This window comes from Bubalus bubalis, chromosome 3, assembly GCF_019923935.1.
Source record: "Bubalus bubalis isolate 160015118507 breed Murrah chromosome 3, NDDB_SH_1, whole genome shotgun sequence".
Classification (NCBI taxonomy): domain Eukaryota; kingdom Metazoa; phylum Chordata; class Mammalia; order Artiodactyla; family Bovidae; genus Bubalus; species Bubalus bubalis.
In genome coordinates this window covers 174,503,660-174,522,426 of record NC_059159.1, presented here as the reverse complement: position 1 = coordinate 174,522,426, position 18,767 = coordinate 174,503,660, and the positions used below count along the sequence as shown (strand labels likewise).

At 44.3% G+C, this 18,767-nt stretch overlaps 1 protein-coding gene across 4 annotated transcripts in view; it reads right to left on the bottom strand.

Annotated features, from left to right (window-relative positions):
- Nucleotides 1-18,767, bottom strand: part of SH3YL1 (SH3 and SYLF domain containing 1) — a 62,959-nt gene that overhangs the window by 13,424 nt on the left and 30,768 nt on the right. For all 4 annotated transcript variants that reach the window (XM_025282381.3, XM_025282380.3, XM_006062613.4 and 1 more), the window contains 4 exons: nucleotides 13,918-14,030; nucleotides 12,699-12,827; nucleotides 8,725-8,893; nucleotides 7,863-7,938 (listed from right to left, as the gene is read on the bottom strand). In XM_025282381.3, the coding sequence (XP_025138166.1) occupies nucleotides 7,863-7,938; nucleotides 8,725-8,893; nucleotides 12,699-12,827; nucleotides 13,918-14,030 (487 nt within the window). The remainder of the gene's footprint in view (nucleotides 1-7,862; nucleotides 7,939-8,724; nucleotides 8,894-12,698; nucleotides 12,828-13,917; nucleotides 14,031-18,767) is intronic.

The window sequence follows — 18,767 nt, the reverse complement described above, 5'->3', positions numbered from 1 at the left end:
ACTGCATATTGGTACTTGACAGGAGTACTGGTAAAATGCTCTTAATTAACTGAGGAGTAAGTATCTAATAACTGCAAGAATGAAATGCTTCAAGAAAACCTAGGACACTATGAAGGCAATGTACAGGAGAGAAGACCCTAACCATGCTAAAACACTGATGCTTTCAAACTGTGGTGCTGGAAAAGACCTTGAGGGTCCTTGGACAGCAAGGAGATCAAACCGGTCAATCCTAAAGGAAGTCAACCCTGAATACTCATTGGAAGGACTGATGCTGAAGTTGAAGGGCTGACTCACTGGAAAAGACCCTGAGCCTGGGAATGACTGGAGGCAAAAGGAGAAGAGCATGACAGAGGATGAGATGGTTAGATAGCATCAATGACTCAATGGACATGAACTTGAGCAAACTACAGGAGATAGTGGAGGGTAGCAGAGCCTGGCATGCTGCAGTCCATGGGGTTGCAAAGAGCTGGACATGACTCAGTGACTGAGTAACAACAACAACTACAAAATACAAAATCTATAAAAAATAAGTGACAGATATATTTTTACATAAATGTTAAAATGTTGATATATGAAAGTTTTATATATCAACTTTTATATTTCATATAGATTATGAACTACATGAAAACTGAGATCAACAAACAATACATCTAGAGAAATAAACTGTCATCCAAATGAGAAACCCCTTAATATACAAAACACTCATACAAGTTGAAAATGCAACAAGTATTCCAAGAGAAAAAAATTAACCAATTAAATAGAGACTTTTAAGATAAGACTAAATTCCAAACACCAGCAATAAGATGAAAAAAATGTTTAAATCACTAATAGGGACGAACACAGTCACTTAACAAGGAAATATAACCAACTGTCAGACTAGTAAACACTTCAGGACACTCCAACACTACCAGTGATGAGGGATGACTGTGAGGCGTGTTGCAGTCGAGTGTGCACAGTAGGGAGTGTAGGTGTCTGATGAGGTGTGCACAGTAGGGGGTGCAGGTGTCGGATAGGGGTGTACACTGTACAGTGTGTAGATGTTTGATTGGGGTGTACACAGTAGAGCCTGCAGGTGTCTGATAGGGGTGTACACAGTAGGGCCTGTAGGTGTCTGATTGGGGTGTGCACAGTAGGGCGTGTAGGTGTCTGAGCAGGGTGTGCACAGTAGGGCCTGTAGGTGTCTGATGGGGTGTACACAGTAGGGGGTGCAGGTGTCGGATAGGGGTGTACACTGTACAGTGTGTAGATGTTTGATTGGGGTGTACACAGTAGGGCCTGCAGGTGTCTGATAGGGGTGTACACAGTAGGGCCTGTAGGTGTCTGAGCGGGGTGTGCACAGTAGGGCCTGTAGGTGTCTGAGCGGGGTGTGCACAGTAGGGCCTGTAGGTGTCTGAGCGGGGTGTGCACAGTAGGGCCTGTAGGTGTCTGAGCGGGGTGTGCACAGTAGGGCCTGTAGGTGTCTGAGTGGGGTGTGCACAGTAGGGTGTTGTAGGTGTTTGATAGGAGTGCGCACAGTAGGGAGTGTAGGTGTCTGATACGGGTGCGCATGGTGGGAGCGTAGGTCGTGGGTAATGGCTGACAAGATTGCAGTAGTAAAAACTTTTAAAAATCAATCTACCAAATCTCTTAAAAATTTAAAAATATATCCTTTCACCTATCATGTCTGTTCCTGGAAACTACCTTAAAATTTTTTCCACTACGTAGACAGCTTAAGAAATTAACTGTGACACAGCTTCGCATGGGATAAAAGCTGAAGGTTAGTATCTATCAGTAGGAGAGTGGCTGAATAAAAATGTCCATCTACATGATGGAATACTGAATAGCCACTACAAAGAATTAAATTAACTGAGGAGTAAGTATCCAATAATTGCAAGAACACAGTTGATTCAGGGATTTCCGTGAGATGTTGCTGAGCAAAAGGAACAAATAAATCCCACAAACAAACAAGCTGTAGTAAAGCATGAAACTACAGCAGCATTGTTGTGAGACGACCACAAAACATTGGGCCTGTGTGTCCACACGTTTGTACACATGCTTGTGTGTGGACGACATGGAGAAAACACGGAGGAACTATAAGCACGAGAGAAGCATCATTCCTACTGTTCCCATGGGTTTGCTGGTGTGAGTATGGAAGAGAGTGACGTGCAGTTTAGGACAGAGGAGAAATGGGAAAAGGGCAAGGATTCCTAAAAGAAAAAGAAAAAAATGCTTTCAAAAACCATATTTATGAATCACATATACACTTAAATAAAATTATATATGTGAGGATATATAAGAAATTAAAAATTAAGATTTTGTTTTTTAATAAAGCACTTAGGAATAAGTCATATTTAAAATGAAAGGTTAAGAATAGATACAAATTTTAAACTTTGGTTTTATTGAATCAAAACCAGGTGTTCGCCACCAGGCATGATATGCTACATGAGAAAAGACAATGGGCATGTGAAAAAAACAGGAATCGAGCAACAAATACTGAAGCTGAAAAAGTAAAGGGAGGAGAAGAGTGGATGGTGAATAGAGCTGAGTCTGCAGAAACGTGCCCAGGCAAGCAGGTGAGCTGGCAAGCGCACTGTGAGATCAGCGAGAGCAGCCCCTGCCGGGACAGGAAGCTTCCGGAGCCGAGGTCACTGCGGCAAACAGGCAGGCCAAGGCTGGCGCAGTGGGCCCGTGACCAACGAGGCTAGATGCTAAAACACCTGCTCAGGAGGAACACGCAAGAGAAACAGACCTTCCAAGATTGTTCCATTGTCAGCTGAGAGGAGTTTCTTGAGATAAGGTAAGCAGCTTTTTAATCTACACTGACAAGTAACTGATATTGAAGACCAGCAGGATTTTTATGTAGGTGTGATATAGATACCTACTCCCTCAGTGAGGAAATTTTAGAAACACTCTGTATTTTGAAGTATTCACATAGGTCAGATTTTATGTAATCAGTCCTATCTAAATTAAAAATAGATTCAATGCTCACATCTTGCTACTGAAAATAACAGTGTAAGCAAATCAATCACCAGAACATAAATAAAAATAGACCATCCCTTTGGAGGAAGAAAGCACCATCCCAAAAGAACAGGATACAGGGCAAGTTGTGAGTGTGTTTAGGGCGTGGGGTGGGGCTCAGCAGCAAAGAACACGCCTGTCAACGCAGGAGATGCAGGAGACACAGGTTTGACCCCTAGCTTGGGAAGATCCCCTGGAGGAGGGAATGGCAATCCACTCCAGTATTCTTGCCTGGGAAACCCCACGGACGGGGAGCCTGGAGGGCTACAGTCCATGGGGTTGCAAAGAGTCAGACACGCCTGAGTGACTGAGCGCGCGCGCGCGCGCGCACACACACACACACACACACACACACACACACTATAAAGAAGAATAGGTCTAGTTCCTGAGGCTCTTCCTAGATGAGGTAAATTTAGACAAGCTAAAGGCATAGCCAGGAATCAGTATGAGTGCCATGAGTCAGGTTTCGTGATCACTTTTCACCTGGGCATGAAAACTGGGCAAATGGATACAAAACACGGAGGGGGAGGGCAGGACCAGCTTTATGGCCTTGGCAGCACTTTGACACTTAGAGTCCTTTGCCCAGAGCTTATCATATGCTGCTGACCGTTGAATAGCATGGGTTGCACTGTGTGGGTTCACTTACAAGTGGATTTTTCCTGATAACACTGGAAAATTTGTCTGAGATTTGCCACAAACTGAAAAAACTCAGATGAAACACACAGCCTAGAAATATCAAAAGAAATAAGAAAAAGGTAGGTGTGTCATGAATGCATGGAATTTGTGTAGATACTATTCTGTTTTACCATTTGCCACTGTAGGATACACACAGATCTTTTACTAGGAGCTAATATTTATCAAAAGTCACGCACATGCACTCACACCCTCCATCTGCAGTGGAGAGAGATGTAAGCAGATGAGAGGCTGCAGTACCAGTCGTTTAACCATATAAATGAACGTACATATTGTACATACACAAGTACTCATACTATACCCTGGAATGCTTGTGTGGCCACCCCCCTGTTGCTGTGCTGAGGTGATGAGTGTTACAAGTAACTGCCAAAGATGCTGACCTTAATCGTCTCCACGTGACGAGCTGTCTCTCCAGTAAATTGTGTATCACTATGATAAGTTCTCTTTCATGGTTCTGGTGTATTTTCCATTGTGTTTAAAATCATACTATAAACCTTGATTAACACCAAGGGACCCATTAAAAAGTACCACTAGTGATCCTGGAAGTGCTCCCAAGAAGCAGAGAAAAGTCATTACAAGCAAAAGCTGAACTGCTTGATGTGTAGAAACAGGTCTGCAACTGCACCTGCCCACCATTCCAACATAAATAAATTCAGTGCAAGAACCGTTTTTAAAAGAGAAAAGGAAATCCATGAGGTTGTTGCTGCAGCTACACTAACAGGCACAGAAACGTTGCATCTTTTGTGAAATACCTTTTTATCTTATATTGCAAATGCAGTTTTTACATGGGTGCAATAGACTCTAATGAGATTTGAGAAAAAGCAAAGTCATTATATGACAACTTAAAGCAGAAAGAAGGTGAAGGATCTAAAACTGGAGAACTAAATGCCAGCCAAGTTTGCTTTGATAATTTTAGTAAGAAGTTGGGCTTAAGTAACATCAAGATAACAGGAGAAGCAGCTTCTGCTGACCAAGAGGCAATAGCCAAGTCCCAGACACCATTAAGAAAATCATTGACAAGACAGAATATTTGCCTGAACAAGTTTTTAATGCAGATGAAACTACCCTATTCTGGGAAAATTGCAACCAAGGACATTTATCAGTAAGGAACAGAAGTGAGCACCAGGATTTAAGGCAGGAAGAGACAGACAAGCTCTACTCTTCTGAGCACAGGCACTGGAGTTCATGACCAGGTCTGCCCGCCTCTATAGAACTGCTAACCCCCAGCCTAGAAGGGGAATAGATAAACACAAGCTGACAACCTTTGGTTGTGCAAAAAGAAGGCCTGGATCATGACAACTCTTTTTCTTTTTTTGGTCCCTGACATCAGGAAGTACTGTGCCACTAAGGGACTGCCGTTTAAAGTTCTTTTGATATTGGACAATGCCCCTGGCCACCCAAGAACCCCGCAAGTTCAGCTCCATGAATAGACCACCAAGTGGTGTTGCTGGCCTCAAACACATCTCTATTTCAAACCTCTAGATCATCAGGACTTTTACAGGCTCACTACACATGGTACTCTACACAAAGGACTGCTGATGCTGTGGAAGAGAATGCCTAGAGCGAGAACAGTATGCAAGTCTGGAAGATTACACCACTGAAGATGCCATTTCTTATAGAAAAAGCCATGAAAGCCATCATGCCTGCAACAATAAATTCCTGCTGGAGAAAACTGTTCCAGATGTCATACATGACTTCAGAGAATTTACAATAGAGCCAATCAAGGGAATCAGGAAACAGATTGCAAATACAGCAAAATAGGTGGGGGAAGGGTGGCTGTGAAGGGTCTCAAGATATGGATCTTGGAGACTTTCAAGAGCTAATGGACACCACATCAGAGGAATTAGCAAAAGATGACTTGATGCAGATGAGAGCTCTTGAATCAGTGCCAGACAATGAGGAAAAAGATGCAGGAGCAGTGCCAAACTGACATCAGACAATCTGGTGGAGGGCTCTGCTTATTCAAGTGAGAGCTAAAGCAGCAGTCGCTCAGTCGTGTCCGACTCTGTGACCCCAAGGACTGCAGCCCGCCAGGCTCCTCTGCCCATGGGATTCTCCAGGCGACAATACTGGGGTGTGTCGCCACGCCCTTCTCCAGGTGATCTTCCCGGCCCAGGGGTCAAACCTGAGTCTCTCACATCTCCTGCATTGGCAGGCAGATTCCTTAATGCTTGAGCTACCGGGAAGCCCCTGCTTATTCAAGACTGCTTTTAAACTTCTTTTTCAACATGGCTCTCGTATGATACAGGGACTGAAACTAAAGCAAACAGTGGAAGGAGGACGGGGACCCTGCACACACATTCTTAGAGAAATGAGAAGGCAGAAAAGTCAGACAGAAATTATGATGTATTTCCATAAAGGGACATCGAGGGTGCCTGCCTCTCTTCCCCCCTGCCCCACTCCACTTCTGCCACCCCTGGGGCAGCAGGACCACCCCATCCTCTTCCCCTCCTTCTCCTCAGCCTGCTCAACATGAAGATGATCCTCTGTGATGATCCACCTTCACTTAATGAATAGTAAATAATCATCATGTCATTCAGTTAACAAACTTCCCTGCTGTGTATGCGCATGTCCCCCTGTGAAAATCGAGTAACTGTGAGAGGGCTCTGTCATCACCAGCATCGCCCAGTGTTCAGCACGTAGCGCACTGTGTGCAAGACTTGTGGAGAAGTGGACAGGCTATCCTCCACAGGCCGAGACGAGTCACATGCGATGCAAAATTAACAACGTGCTAGTTTTCTTACCGTTGAATAACTTGGCTTTCAAAGAATTACATTACTGTATAGCATGCCTCTCTCCCTCTTCTTGTAGAAACTATCAGTCTTCATCACATGTAAGTGGTTTTAAAAAAATGTATCAATGTTTCTAATATTTATTATGAATATGGCTGTAATACTGTATGCCAGAAAAACTTTACAGTTCTTCATTCATCAGTATATAAGCTAAGCTACCATAAAGCAATCATATTGCTGCTTATTTTTATCAATTCATGAATCATTATATCTGTAAACGCGAATTTCTTTTTCCTATTAATTTTTTATGTTAGTATTACATATAAAATTCCCAGTGTTTTGTGTCACTTAGGACAATATGGACTTGGGTACTGACAGACAATTCATCTTGTGAACAGATGGTGCAAACTTCTGGTATAAATAAATACAGTACAGTACCATCAATATATTTTCATTTCCTTATACTTTTCTTAATATTTTTTCTAGTTTACTTTATATAGGAATACAGTAGGTAACACATATAACTTACAAAATATGTGTTAATCAACTGTTTATGTTATCAGTAAGGCTTCCAGGCAGCTGTGGGCTATTAGTAAAGTTTTGGGGGAGTCAAAAGTTATATATATATATATATATATTTGACTTTGGCAAGAGGGGTTGGTGCCTCAGACCCTTGCATTATTCGAGGGTTCATGGTACGTCTTCCTGTAATTGTAGTTACTTTTCCACATGTCATCTCTCTGCTCCTAGAAGGAAAGTTCTTTAAAGGCAGGAGATAAGTTAGCTTCATCACTGTGCTCTTAAAAGCCACAGCACAATGCCACTTGCATAATAGTTATTTATTGTATGGAGCATTGCCTACTTTACTACATTGCTATTTACTGGAAGCCTCTGTACATGAAAACCAGAATTCCAAAAGTGACTGTCATAAAAATGAGTAATGGAAAGAGGAGTAAAGGCCAAAAACCTGATGCTTTATGAATTTATTCTATTTTACAACCCTGAGCTATTTAATAACCCTAGAAAATAGGGTTTCTATTTTGTGAAACCCTGAGCTTCCAAGAATGTATGGTAAAATCAATATTCAGAAATATAAATCTATGTGTATAGGAGAAAAACAGGTTTATTGCTTCCATTTCAAATCAGCAGAATAACAGTGTTTGGAAGAGATGCAAAAAAAAAAAAAGGAGAGGAGAGAGACAAACTTTAAAGGTAAATCTGTCACTGGAAAAAGCATTTTCTGAATGAGAATAAACATTTTCACAAATGACAGGAATGACAATTAGCCTCATGTGTTTAGAAGAGGCCAAGCATTTTTTTTTTCTCTTTAATATGCATCAGTTCTTCTATTGGACTCTAAAGCTATAACTTTTGATTTCTTAATAATATTTCATAATTACTTAATTATAACTGTATTTGAATTGCAACAAAAACACTTACTTTGAGAGCCAGAACTCAGCTGTACTTGTGCAGACGATTGCTGTGGTCTTGACGATGGTTTTGGAGGCAATTTAGCCTGGGAAGAGCAGGAAAAATGCACATGATTTTAAAACTGTTTTTACTTAGGAGCACATGTACCACTCCCGCCAGTGTGTGTACATGTGAACGCTAGCCCCTGCTCTCATTAGCAGAGCACACACGCTGCTCCGGGCCACCCCTGGTTGAACTGGACAACTGGAGGGTGACCGCAGGGGCCGCGCTTCTGCAGCCGGAAGCGTCCGTCCTCCCGGCCCCGCCACTGCGCAGGAGGAGACCCCGATGGCCGAGCGGAGCTATGAACCCAGCGCAGAAGGCTCTCCGCGCATCAAGGCACCAGGCCAGCAGCGGTTATTAGTATTATTAATTAGTATTATAAAGGTCTATCCTCGCAGAAAGGCAATCAAAGAAAACTGCGTTTCTTCCTGAAATTTGTATAGAAATTTGTATATAATGTCAAGGTTTTATGACATTTTTCACAAGAACTGTATGCAAATGAAATTACAAGGGAAGTTTAGTAGGGTGTTTAGAATCGGATATGAAGGATGTGTGTGTTAGTCGGTCAGTCCCGTCCACCTCTTTGTGACCCAACGGACTGTGGCCCACTAGGCTCCTGCGTCCAAAGAAATGCCCAGGCGAGAATACTGGAGGGGTAGCCATGCCCTCCTCCAGGGGGTCTTCCCTGGCTCAAGATGGAACCCAGGTCCACCGCATTGCAGGCAGATTATGGACTGAGCCACCTGGGAAACCCAATATCAAAGACAGAATAGTCTATATGAAGAAATTCTCTGCAGCTACTAAGAAAAATAGAGAAACCCAGCATCACCGAAGCTGCCTTCTGCTCCCGGGCGGCTCTTCTGGCGTTGACTCGTTGTCCTTCGCTTTCATACTTCTCAGTAAAGGAGTCAAGAACTTCATACAGGTCTTCTGCTTGAGCAGGCCGTGTTATATCGCCAAATAAAATGTCATAGGCTCGAATGTCTTGACAATAAAATCTAGCAGGAAACATATGAAGAACCCTTATTTTGCAGACATAGATCTTTTCTCCCACCAGGCTCCCCCATCCCTGGGATTCTCTAGGCAAGAATACTGGAGTGGGTTGCCATTTCCTTCTCCTCTCCAGTATTCTTGCCTAGCTTTTCTAGAGGTGAACGTAGGACACACACCCGTGTATGTTGGGGTGCTTCACTTGGCTACTGCACTTTACAGAAACCACTCTTCAAACACTAACTACCCATGTTAGGGCCCCAAATTCATCCCTCTAAGCTCACCTCTAGAGGCACTGCCATAAGCGGTCTGATATTTATGTCCTTTTCCCAATAATATAAAAGCACTTCACATACACAGACATTTATACATAAAAACATATATATATATCATTCATATATAAACATATATATACACATATATTAAACACTTATGGAGATGTACCTACAAGCACATACATTTTTTACAGGTTTTTGCTTTACAAGTTTCTTATAAAAATGGTACCAACCTTTAGTTCCCTAAAATGTTTATTTGTAACAAAATTATGTAAGGATTTGCCTTACATGTTTGGAAGCCCTGCAGTTGATTAAAAAGTATATTTGTTTTAGTTTATCCAGGAATTAGGTGAACTTTAGTGGGAAAATCTTCCAAAGGCCTAGAATCACACATTTCTAAAAGCATTCTTCACTTAAATTTCTCAAATTAATAAAACCAGAAGTAAAAACATTTCTCTTGACTTTACAAGTTAGAGAGTTCTGCAAGCCTTACTTTCCCCCATTCCTCCCATTCTCTGGTTGTTGAGGTCTGCACTGAACATTACTGAACGAGTGTGGGATTCCAGGTGGAAAAGCGCCACACACATGGCTCCTGCCTTCTCTCTGTCAGCCGTGAGCAGCAGGCGTTCGTCCGCCGCCAGCAGGGCCAGGTCTGTGAGGGCCACTGTTGTGGGATTCCTGCTCTTTCCACAAGAAGTCCTCTCAGTCCTAGCTTTTTACCTTTTTCTGGGCAATTAGACACATTTTAGCGGAAATGTGGAAGCGCAGTTTTGGGAACTATTAGCTAGATGCCAGGTTAAAGAGGAAGTTCCTTGTTCCCTGTTAGGATACTTCCAAATCTTGTATTTTTTTTAGATCAAAACTGGTCTGTGAGTTATGGAAGAAAGACAAAGGCTGAGTGTAACAGCAGGGACCCTCTTGTAGCGGTGAGCCCTGCGCTTTTATCACGGGTACAAACGCAACTGTGGCTTCAGACAGGGATTCTGAGTCGCTGTAGCGGCAGCAGTACTTGCTCAGCCATGTCCAAGTCTTTGCGACCCCACAGACCCCGCCAGTCTCTTCTGTCCATGGGATTTTCCGGGCAAGAACACTGGAGTGGACTGCCACTCCCTTCTCCAGAGGATCTTCCTGATCCAGGAATCGAACCGTGGTCTCCTGCATTGCAGGAGAACTCTTAACCCTTTGAGCTACAGGGAAGACCTTAAATCATTATAAACCATTATAACTAGGTTGAAAAACATCTTTATTAATCAAAATAGGAACCATTACAATCAACACATTTTTGCCAACAAAAAATAAGTTTGCTTATTCCTGTAGTGTAAACACCCGTGCTTCAGGATCCAATGAGCTCCTGGAAAGCATTTTCTGCCTCCCGCTGGTTGTGGGAGAACTTTGCCTGCAAAAAGTTGTTGAGATGCTCAAAGAGTGGTAGTCGGCTGGTGAGAGATCAGGTGAATACGGTGGATGAAGCAAAACTCTGCAGCCCTATTTGTTCACCTTCTGAAGCATCAGTTGTGTGACAGGTGGCAGGCGTTATCACGCAGCAGAATTTGGCTCACTCTGCTGCCAACGCCAGCTGCAGGTACTGCAGGTTTTGAAGCATCTCTTCAATTTGCTGAGCATACTTCTCAGAGGTAATGGTTTCGCCAGGATTCAGAAAGCTGTAGTGGATAGTATCAGCAGCAGACCACCAGGCAGTGACCATGATCTTTTTTGGTGCAAGTTTGGCTTTGGGAAGTGCTTTGGAACTTCTTCTCAGTCCAACAACTGAGCTGGTCATCACCAGTTGTTGAATAAAATCCTCCTTTCATCACACATCACAATCCAATCAACAAATGGTTCATTACTGTTGTTTAGAATAAGAGAAGACTACACTTCAAAACGATTTTTCTGATTTTTGGTCAGCTCATGAAGCACCCTGGAGAAGGCAATGGCAACCCACTCCAGTACTCTTGCCTGGAAAATCCCATGGACGGAGGAGCCTAGTAGGCTGCAGTCCATGGGGTCATGAAGAGTCGGACACAACTGAGTGACTTCACTTTCACACATTGGAGAAGGAAATGGCAACCCACTCCAGTGTTCTTGCCTGGAGAATCCCAGGGACAGTGGAGCCTGGTGGGCTGCCATCTATGGGGTCGCACAGAGTCGGACATGACTGAAGCAACTTAGCAGCAGCAGCAGCAGCATGAAGCACCCACTTATTGAGCTTTTTCACCTTTCCAATTTGCTTCAAATGCAGAATGACTGTAGAATGGTCGACAATGAATTCTTTGGCAATTTGTCATGTAGTTAGTTATAAGAGCATTAGATTCAATGATGGCTCCCAATTGATTGTTGTCAACTTCGGATGGCCCACGACTACGTTCCTCACCTTCAAAGCTCTCACCTTCAAACCACTGCACTGTATGTTCATTAGCAGTTCCTGGACCAAGTGCACTGTTGATACTGCAAGTGGTCTCTGCTACTTCACGACCCATTTTGAACTCGAATAAAAAAATCACTCGAATTTGCTTTTTGTCTAAACACCATTTCCTTTATCTAAAATAAATACAAAATAAACAGCAAGTAATAAGTCATTAGCAAAAAGCATAAAGGGAGAAATGAGCATTAAAATGAAGTATAACATAACCACATTTATTTAAGAATGGATTCCAATATCAAATGACCAAGTTCAACAATGTAAAACTGCTATTACTTTCGCACCAACCTAATATGTTATGAGGACGGCTTCTTTCCTTCTACCTCATGAATCAGCCTCTGCCAGCTTCACACTTTTCTTCTGCAGATTCCACGCCTCTCGCCACCTTCATAGAGTTGAAGAGAATTAGAGCCTTGCTCTGGATGATGCTTTGGCTGAAGGCAATGTTGTGCTTGCTTTGGATCTTCAATCCAAACCATTAAAACTGTCTCTGTATCAGTGGTAAGGCTGTTTTGCTTTCTTATCGCTCATGCTTTCACTGGTGTGGCACTTGTCACTTCCTTCGGGAACTTCTCCTTTGCAGTCGCAACTTGGCTGACTATTCGGCACCAGAGGCCTAGCTCTCGGCCTGTCTCAGCTTTGACGTGCCTTCCTCATTAAGCTCAGGCGTTTTCAGCTCTTGGTTTAAACTAAGAGATGTGCAGCTCTTCACTTGAACACTTGGAGGTCCTTGTTAATTTCAATGTATTGTATCTAAGGGAAAAGGGAGGCCTGAGGAGAGGGACAGAGCCTCGGGGAGGGGCGGTCAGAACACAGACACGCTTACTGACTAGGTTCTCCCCTGACAGGGCGCAGCGCCTGATGTCCCAAACAACCACAACCGCAACATCCAAGGTCACAGATCGCAGATCACTGGAGCCGATGTACTAATGAAAAAGTTTGAAATCCTGTAGGAATTACCAAAACGTGACACAGAGACGCAAAGTGAGCAGGTGCTGTTGGAAACTCGGTGCCAGCAGACTTGCCATACGAAGGTGCTCTGTACACGCTTAAGAACCATACGAATCTGCAAAGCCTCATTTTCTTCAAATCAATTAAAATTATTTGCCTTAGACTTACTTTCGGTTAGTTTCCTTCCTCTCAATCAAACAGCTGCCTTCTAAAGATATGCCGGCGAAGAGGCCTCTTGACTTGCAGTAAGTAAAGACGGCAGCTGAGCTTCTTAGGGAGACATTTCCTTCTAAATTCCTGCAAAACAGCATCCCAGAACTGTGAGCATCTTCACCTAAAGGTGGCTGTCTGATGGGCACTAACTTCCAACCCAAAAGAAGGATCTCGCCCTAACCTACTTCTCGCCCTATGCCTACTTTATGTTTATATATTTCACTTCCTGCTGGCCTAAGCTAGGTGTGTTGAAGGTGCTTCAGAGGAAAGGACAGTTCACAGCATGACATAGTAGGCAAGATGGTTGTAGGACAAGGTGATACACGGGAAGAACACATGTTAGCTGAGATTTTCCAACTTTGTCTTCTTTTACCAAAACAGGGAAGTGCATCTCAAGAGTAAAAGACTGTGGTTCTTTTTACTGTGAGTATTTTCATAAAACTCAGAAACATTTTTAAATGATTTTACTGACTTCTACAAACAGTCTGAGTTTAAAATATTTAATTGCTCGATTAACTCAGGAATAGTTATTCATTAATAGAGAAGGGAAGCCATAGTATTGTAAACATCACTCAAGTAAAACACGCCCGCTTCAGTTTTTCACAATGTAGTCTGGTAAAATGCTTTTCTTTTTTTTTTTCCTGATCAATGCTGCTCTTTCTCCGTTAATTAAAACTGACTTGACCTGGCTCCTTCAAAGCATATACATAAATTTTATGTTAATTCTGCATTGCTGAAAATTGAGTTTCTTTTTACATGTGTTAGTTTCAGATTTTCTCATTTTATTACACGAGCTGTGCTTTGTAGCTTTCTTATTTGTAAGCAACCTCCAACCCTCTCTGCATGTGTGTGTGCTTAGTTGTGTCCAACTCTTTGGACCCCACGGACTGTAGCCCGCCAGTATCCTCTGTCCACGGGATTCCCAGGCAAGAATACTGGAGTGGGAGGCCACTTCCTCCTTTAGGGGACCTTCCTTATCCAGGGATCCTTGTCTCTCTGTCTCCTGCATTGGCAGGTGGATTCTCTACCACTGCTCCACCTGGGAAAATCCTCTGGGACATGTGTAAATCATAAATTTCTGTCATTCTAATTCAATTTTCTCTTAATGCAAAACAATATGGTTTTTAAAGTTTTTACTGTCCATAGCTGCTCAGAAAGGGTTTCGAGCACTCACCTTCCCAAGGGCCCGACGGCCACTGTGAGGTTCCCGCCAAGTGTTAGGTTACCACCTTTTGCAAAAGCTTCTACTGCTCTGTCATAGTTCAAAATTATTACCAAGTCCGATACCTGAAAAGTAGAGCCATGTATTTTAAAATAATCCTGCCTGTACATCATTTAACATATGTTTATTACAACTCAAACATGCAATATGTAATGCAGCAAGAATTTCAATGTGGTCAAAGGAAGAGCACGAAAACAGAGTCGCGCTTTACTTTCAGCTGAGGACTTAAGCAGCCCCCTTCCCCCAGGTAAGGAGAGGGGCCGGGCACCCACCAGGGGCCCCTGGGGGCCGCTCCAGCTTCTCCACAGCCTCGTGGGTGAGTGAGGCCGGGTGGGCTGTCCTAGTGACCGGCTCACACTCAGGTAGGTGTGAAAGGTCAAAGGAGTTTCTCAAACTAAACACTCGGCGAAGGCTGAGCCGGAGAATGGGAGTGAGGAGCAGGCTGGAAGGTTGGGGGTCCAAGGTCTGGATCCCACCCACGCCCCCCACCCCACCCCGCACAGACCTGCAAGATGTCAGGAGGAAGACTTGTTGCCACTAGCTGTGCCTATCACCACGTTAGTCTCCAAGGACAATAAAAGCGAAGCTGGAGGGAGAACATGCCCTGGGGGGTGTATTCTTCACACTCTGGGGCAGGACCGCCAGGAGGGCTGACAGGGTCCCAGGGCCGTTGTGGGCACCTTTGGCCTTTTCATACTTAAAGTCCACAAGAGGACCCACCCCCTGAGCTACGTGCCCAGAAAACAGGTCAAGTGCTCAGAAAGCAGAAGGCAGGAGGGCTTAGCTCGATATCTGGGCTCAAAGTGAAAACCATCTGGGTGATAACTCCACTTACGCCCCTGCACACTATGTGTGTGTGCGTGTTAGTCGCTCACTTGTCCGACTCTTTGCGACCCCCTGGACTGTAGCCTGCCAGGTTCCTTCGTCCATGGAATTCTCCAGGCAAGAATACTGGAGTGGGTTGCCATTTCCTTCTCCAGCACATTGCATGACCTTGGGCAAATTGAGCAGTTCAGAGCCTCAGTCTCCTTCCCTGTAAAATGGGTACAATAGTAGTTCCCACATTTATAAGTACATGCAATGGAGAATGAAATGGCAACCCACTCCAGTGTTCTTGCCTGGAGAATCCCAGGGACGGAGGAGCCTGGTGGGCTTCCATCTATGGGGTCACACAGTCGGACACGACTGAAGCGACGCAGCAGCAGCAGCAGCAGCAGCAGCAGCAGTGCTCACACAGGCAGGTGCATTGTTGTTGTTCAGCCACTAAATTGCATCCACCTTGGCGACCACCTGGACTGCAGCATGCTAGGCTCCCCTGTCCTTCACTGTCTCCCTGCTGCTGCTGCTGCTAAGTTGCTTCAGTCGTGTCTGACTGTGTGACCCCACAGACGGCAGCCCACCAGGCTTCCCCGTCCCTGGGATTCTCCAGGCAAGAACACTGGAGTGGGTTGCCATTTCCTTCTCCAGTGCATGAAAGTGAAAAGTCAAAGTGAAGTTGTTCAGTCGTGTCCGACTCTTCACAACCCCATGGACTGCAGCCTACCAGGCTCCTCCGTCCATGGGATTTTCTAGGCAAAAGTACTGGAGTGGGGTGCCATTGCCTTCTCCGTCTGTCTCCCTGAGTTTGCTCAAATTTATGTCCACTGAATCGGTGATGCTGTTTAACCATCTTATCCTCTGCCACCCCCTTCTCCTTTTGCCTTCAGTCTTTCCCAGCATCAGAGTCATTTCCACTGAGTTGGCTCTTTTGCATGTATATATGTGCATGCACAGACACAGTTGTTTGAAAGATGAATTAAAATAATTTGTAAAGCCTGGCATATTCACTACATCTCAATAAAATATGCAAAGGCCAAGCAGATTAATGCTTAAAAGATGAGTTCATTTATATTGTTCTTTACATTTTTAAAGTAGATGTCTTCATCTGACAGAAGAATCCAATTATTATCAAATGTGATTGCACTTGGAAGGGCCTAGTAGAATTCTTGATACAGTTTAATTTGAATCACTTCATGAAAAAGTACACTCAGGTTCTGAAGGACAGAGTAAGTATGCCAGCTAACTGACCCATGCAAAACATACCGCGACTCATATCAATTGCTATTTCTACTTTATACAAGAACAGTTCTGAGGATCATGGTGTTTAATGATATAGAATTATTTAGCATTTCTCATGCAAAGTTAAGCAATTTTGCCAATGATTGTATCACCAAATTGTACATACTTTTTAAGATGACATACATGAAATTACTGTGCACAGTGCTTAGTGTATGCACACTACGTACTATGTCTCCAGTCACGACACTGTAGGTGCTCTAGTGATTACGTCTCCTCCTGCTTGGCACACCTTAGTAGAGTAAGGCACAACTCTGAGTCAATAACGAAAATAAATTAGTCCTTTAAGTTTATGTCCAATCTCAATTCAGTTCTCCTGAAATAAGAGTAAGATACTCCTGTGTTCTTCAGTGACACGGCCAATTAGACAGAGAGCCAGCTCCAAAGCCCCACATGAAGAGCAGCAACAGCGCCAGCGGCCCTCTACTTATTCCCACAGCTTAGAATTAAAAGCAGGGTGGGTTTCCTGAACGAAAACTGGAGCCGTGGAGCACATAAGCCATATAAGACCGACCGACAGCTGAGAATCTGACAAGGGCTTCTTAAGAAGTTTGAATTAAGACACAATGAACTTGTAAATAAAATGAAAGTTTTATAATTAAATCCAATTCTTAAACAAGAATTTTAAAAAATCACTATCATGCAGGAAAAGCTAGGGAAAAGTGTTCTCAGGAGCCACTGGCCACAGCTCCCCGACCCCCTGCCCCACACACCCTGCCCTCTGCCCTCAGACGTTTACCCACCGAGGACCCGAGTCCCCGACACTGCGGTACTGTGATGAAGCCCCACATCCAGGCAACCTGGTGAGAAAGCCCAGGGCTCCTCCTGTGGCTCTGGTGAGACCTGCCCCCACCTCCTCCACCCCCTGCAGAAGCTCAGATGGTCTTTTTTTCCATCTCTCCGGCCATTCTGCTCAGGAGTCTGCCCCACTCCCCTGGAAAGCCTTCTCTTGTGGGTTACAAGCTTCACTCTCACTCAGGGGCATCATCAGCCCCAACATCCAAGCCAAACTTGAGAGGCTCCCAGCGCCTCTCACTCCTCACACCAACAGATCCTCTCCTGCACAGCAACCTTAGGGGACTTAGACACTGAACTCTGATCTCTAACAGTAGCTTCTCAGCTTAAGCCTAGGTCTAGCCTTTCTCATTATTAAAGTAAAAGAGTTCATCCAAATTTTCCTGGAAAAGACTGAGCCATTTTTCTCACATTACAGTCTTGGGCGAGGCTGATCAGACTCCATGGCCCAGTGTGGATTCTGGGTTTGGTAAACAACAAACAATGGGATAATCTGCAGTATTGAGGTTTTCAGAGCTTTGCCCTCTGCTATAATTGTCCTGGAAAGAAAATATTAGTAGCATTTAAACTAGATCTTAGCATTATCTTTCCTGACTCCACTGACTTTTAAAACTTTTGTTTGTTGTTGTTGTGTTTGGTGGGTTTGTATAAGTTATACAACCTTGGGAATTCTCAGCAGTTGTCTCAAGTGGACCAGTGCCAGACTGAATATTTAACTAATGTCCAAGCCAATAAAGGCCAACCCACCTGTCCCGTCTCAGGCTCTGTCTCCAGGGAAACCAATCAGAGACAACCACACACCACCTCTGTATGGTGCTGAGCATCTCTCAGTACTGAAATACCCTCACGCACCCTGCCTACCTCGCACATGCCCTCAAATCCACAGCATGTTACAGGGTCGGCAGTTACAGGCAAGACCAGATGGGGCACCGGAAGCAGCCCTGGAACCAAGCACACAGGGCTCCATGTCTCTGAGCCTCCCTCTCCTTGCCTGTGAAAGGCAGCCCAGACGAGATGTCTCATGAGGGAACCAGCACCCAGGGTTGCGGACAACTCATAACTGTGTTTGGGGCCAGAGGCCTCCCTCTGAATAACCAGCCTGTCACTCTCTGGCTGTGGAGGGGTCACGTAACTCAGTTATCTACACAATGACATCCTTCATGACTATGGTGTGGAAATGATTCTGTAAGAAGATATGTGAGCATTTTATGAGACTATTAACCATTATTGCTAACTATTCCATTCTAAAACAGAATGGCAGATAATTAAAGTATTCAACAAATAGTTGATACTCTGAACCACTAACCCCAGTGCTTTAAAGAAACAGACTTATTTTGTGTGTCTACTTGTGGCTGATACTTGGTCAGTCTAAAGACATAGGTACGAAGGACTCACAATTCAGATAAGGGCCAGACAAGAAACTCTCCAGGCTGGAGCGTGTGTCAAGCACTCCATCTCATTAACAACAAGTGTCTGGTGGAAGAAGAGCACCAAAGAGAGGACCAACCAGGAAGCCCAGGGGGCTGCAGACTCTGGAGCATGGGTCTTTAGCACCATTGGCCATGGCTCTGCTGCGTTTCACTGGGACCAGAGCTGGGCTAACAAGAGCATCCAGCAGCAGGAGCTCTGTGGGCTCATGGCCAACAACCCACCAGCTTCCTCACTCGTCCTGGTTCAGGGGTGCGCCCAGAGGGGAAACACACTCCCGTCCAGGTCTGAGATGCTTCCTAGGGGACCAGCTCGGCCTCTTCCTAGCACTGAAAAGTGACAGATGACTCTAACCTTACAGCTGTGCTTGGGGAAGCAAAGCCGGGTCATATTCAAGAGGCACAAACTCCTAGGACAGTCTGATCTCTACTTGAAGTGGATATTTTTTCAAAGTTAATATGTAT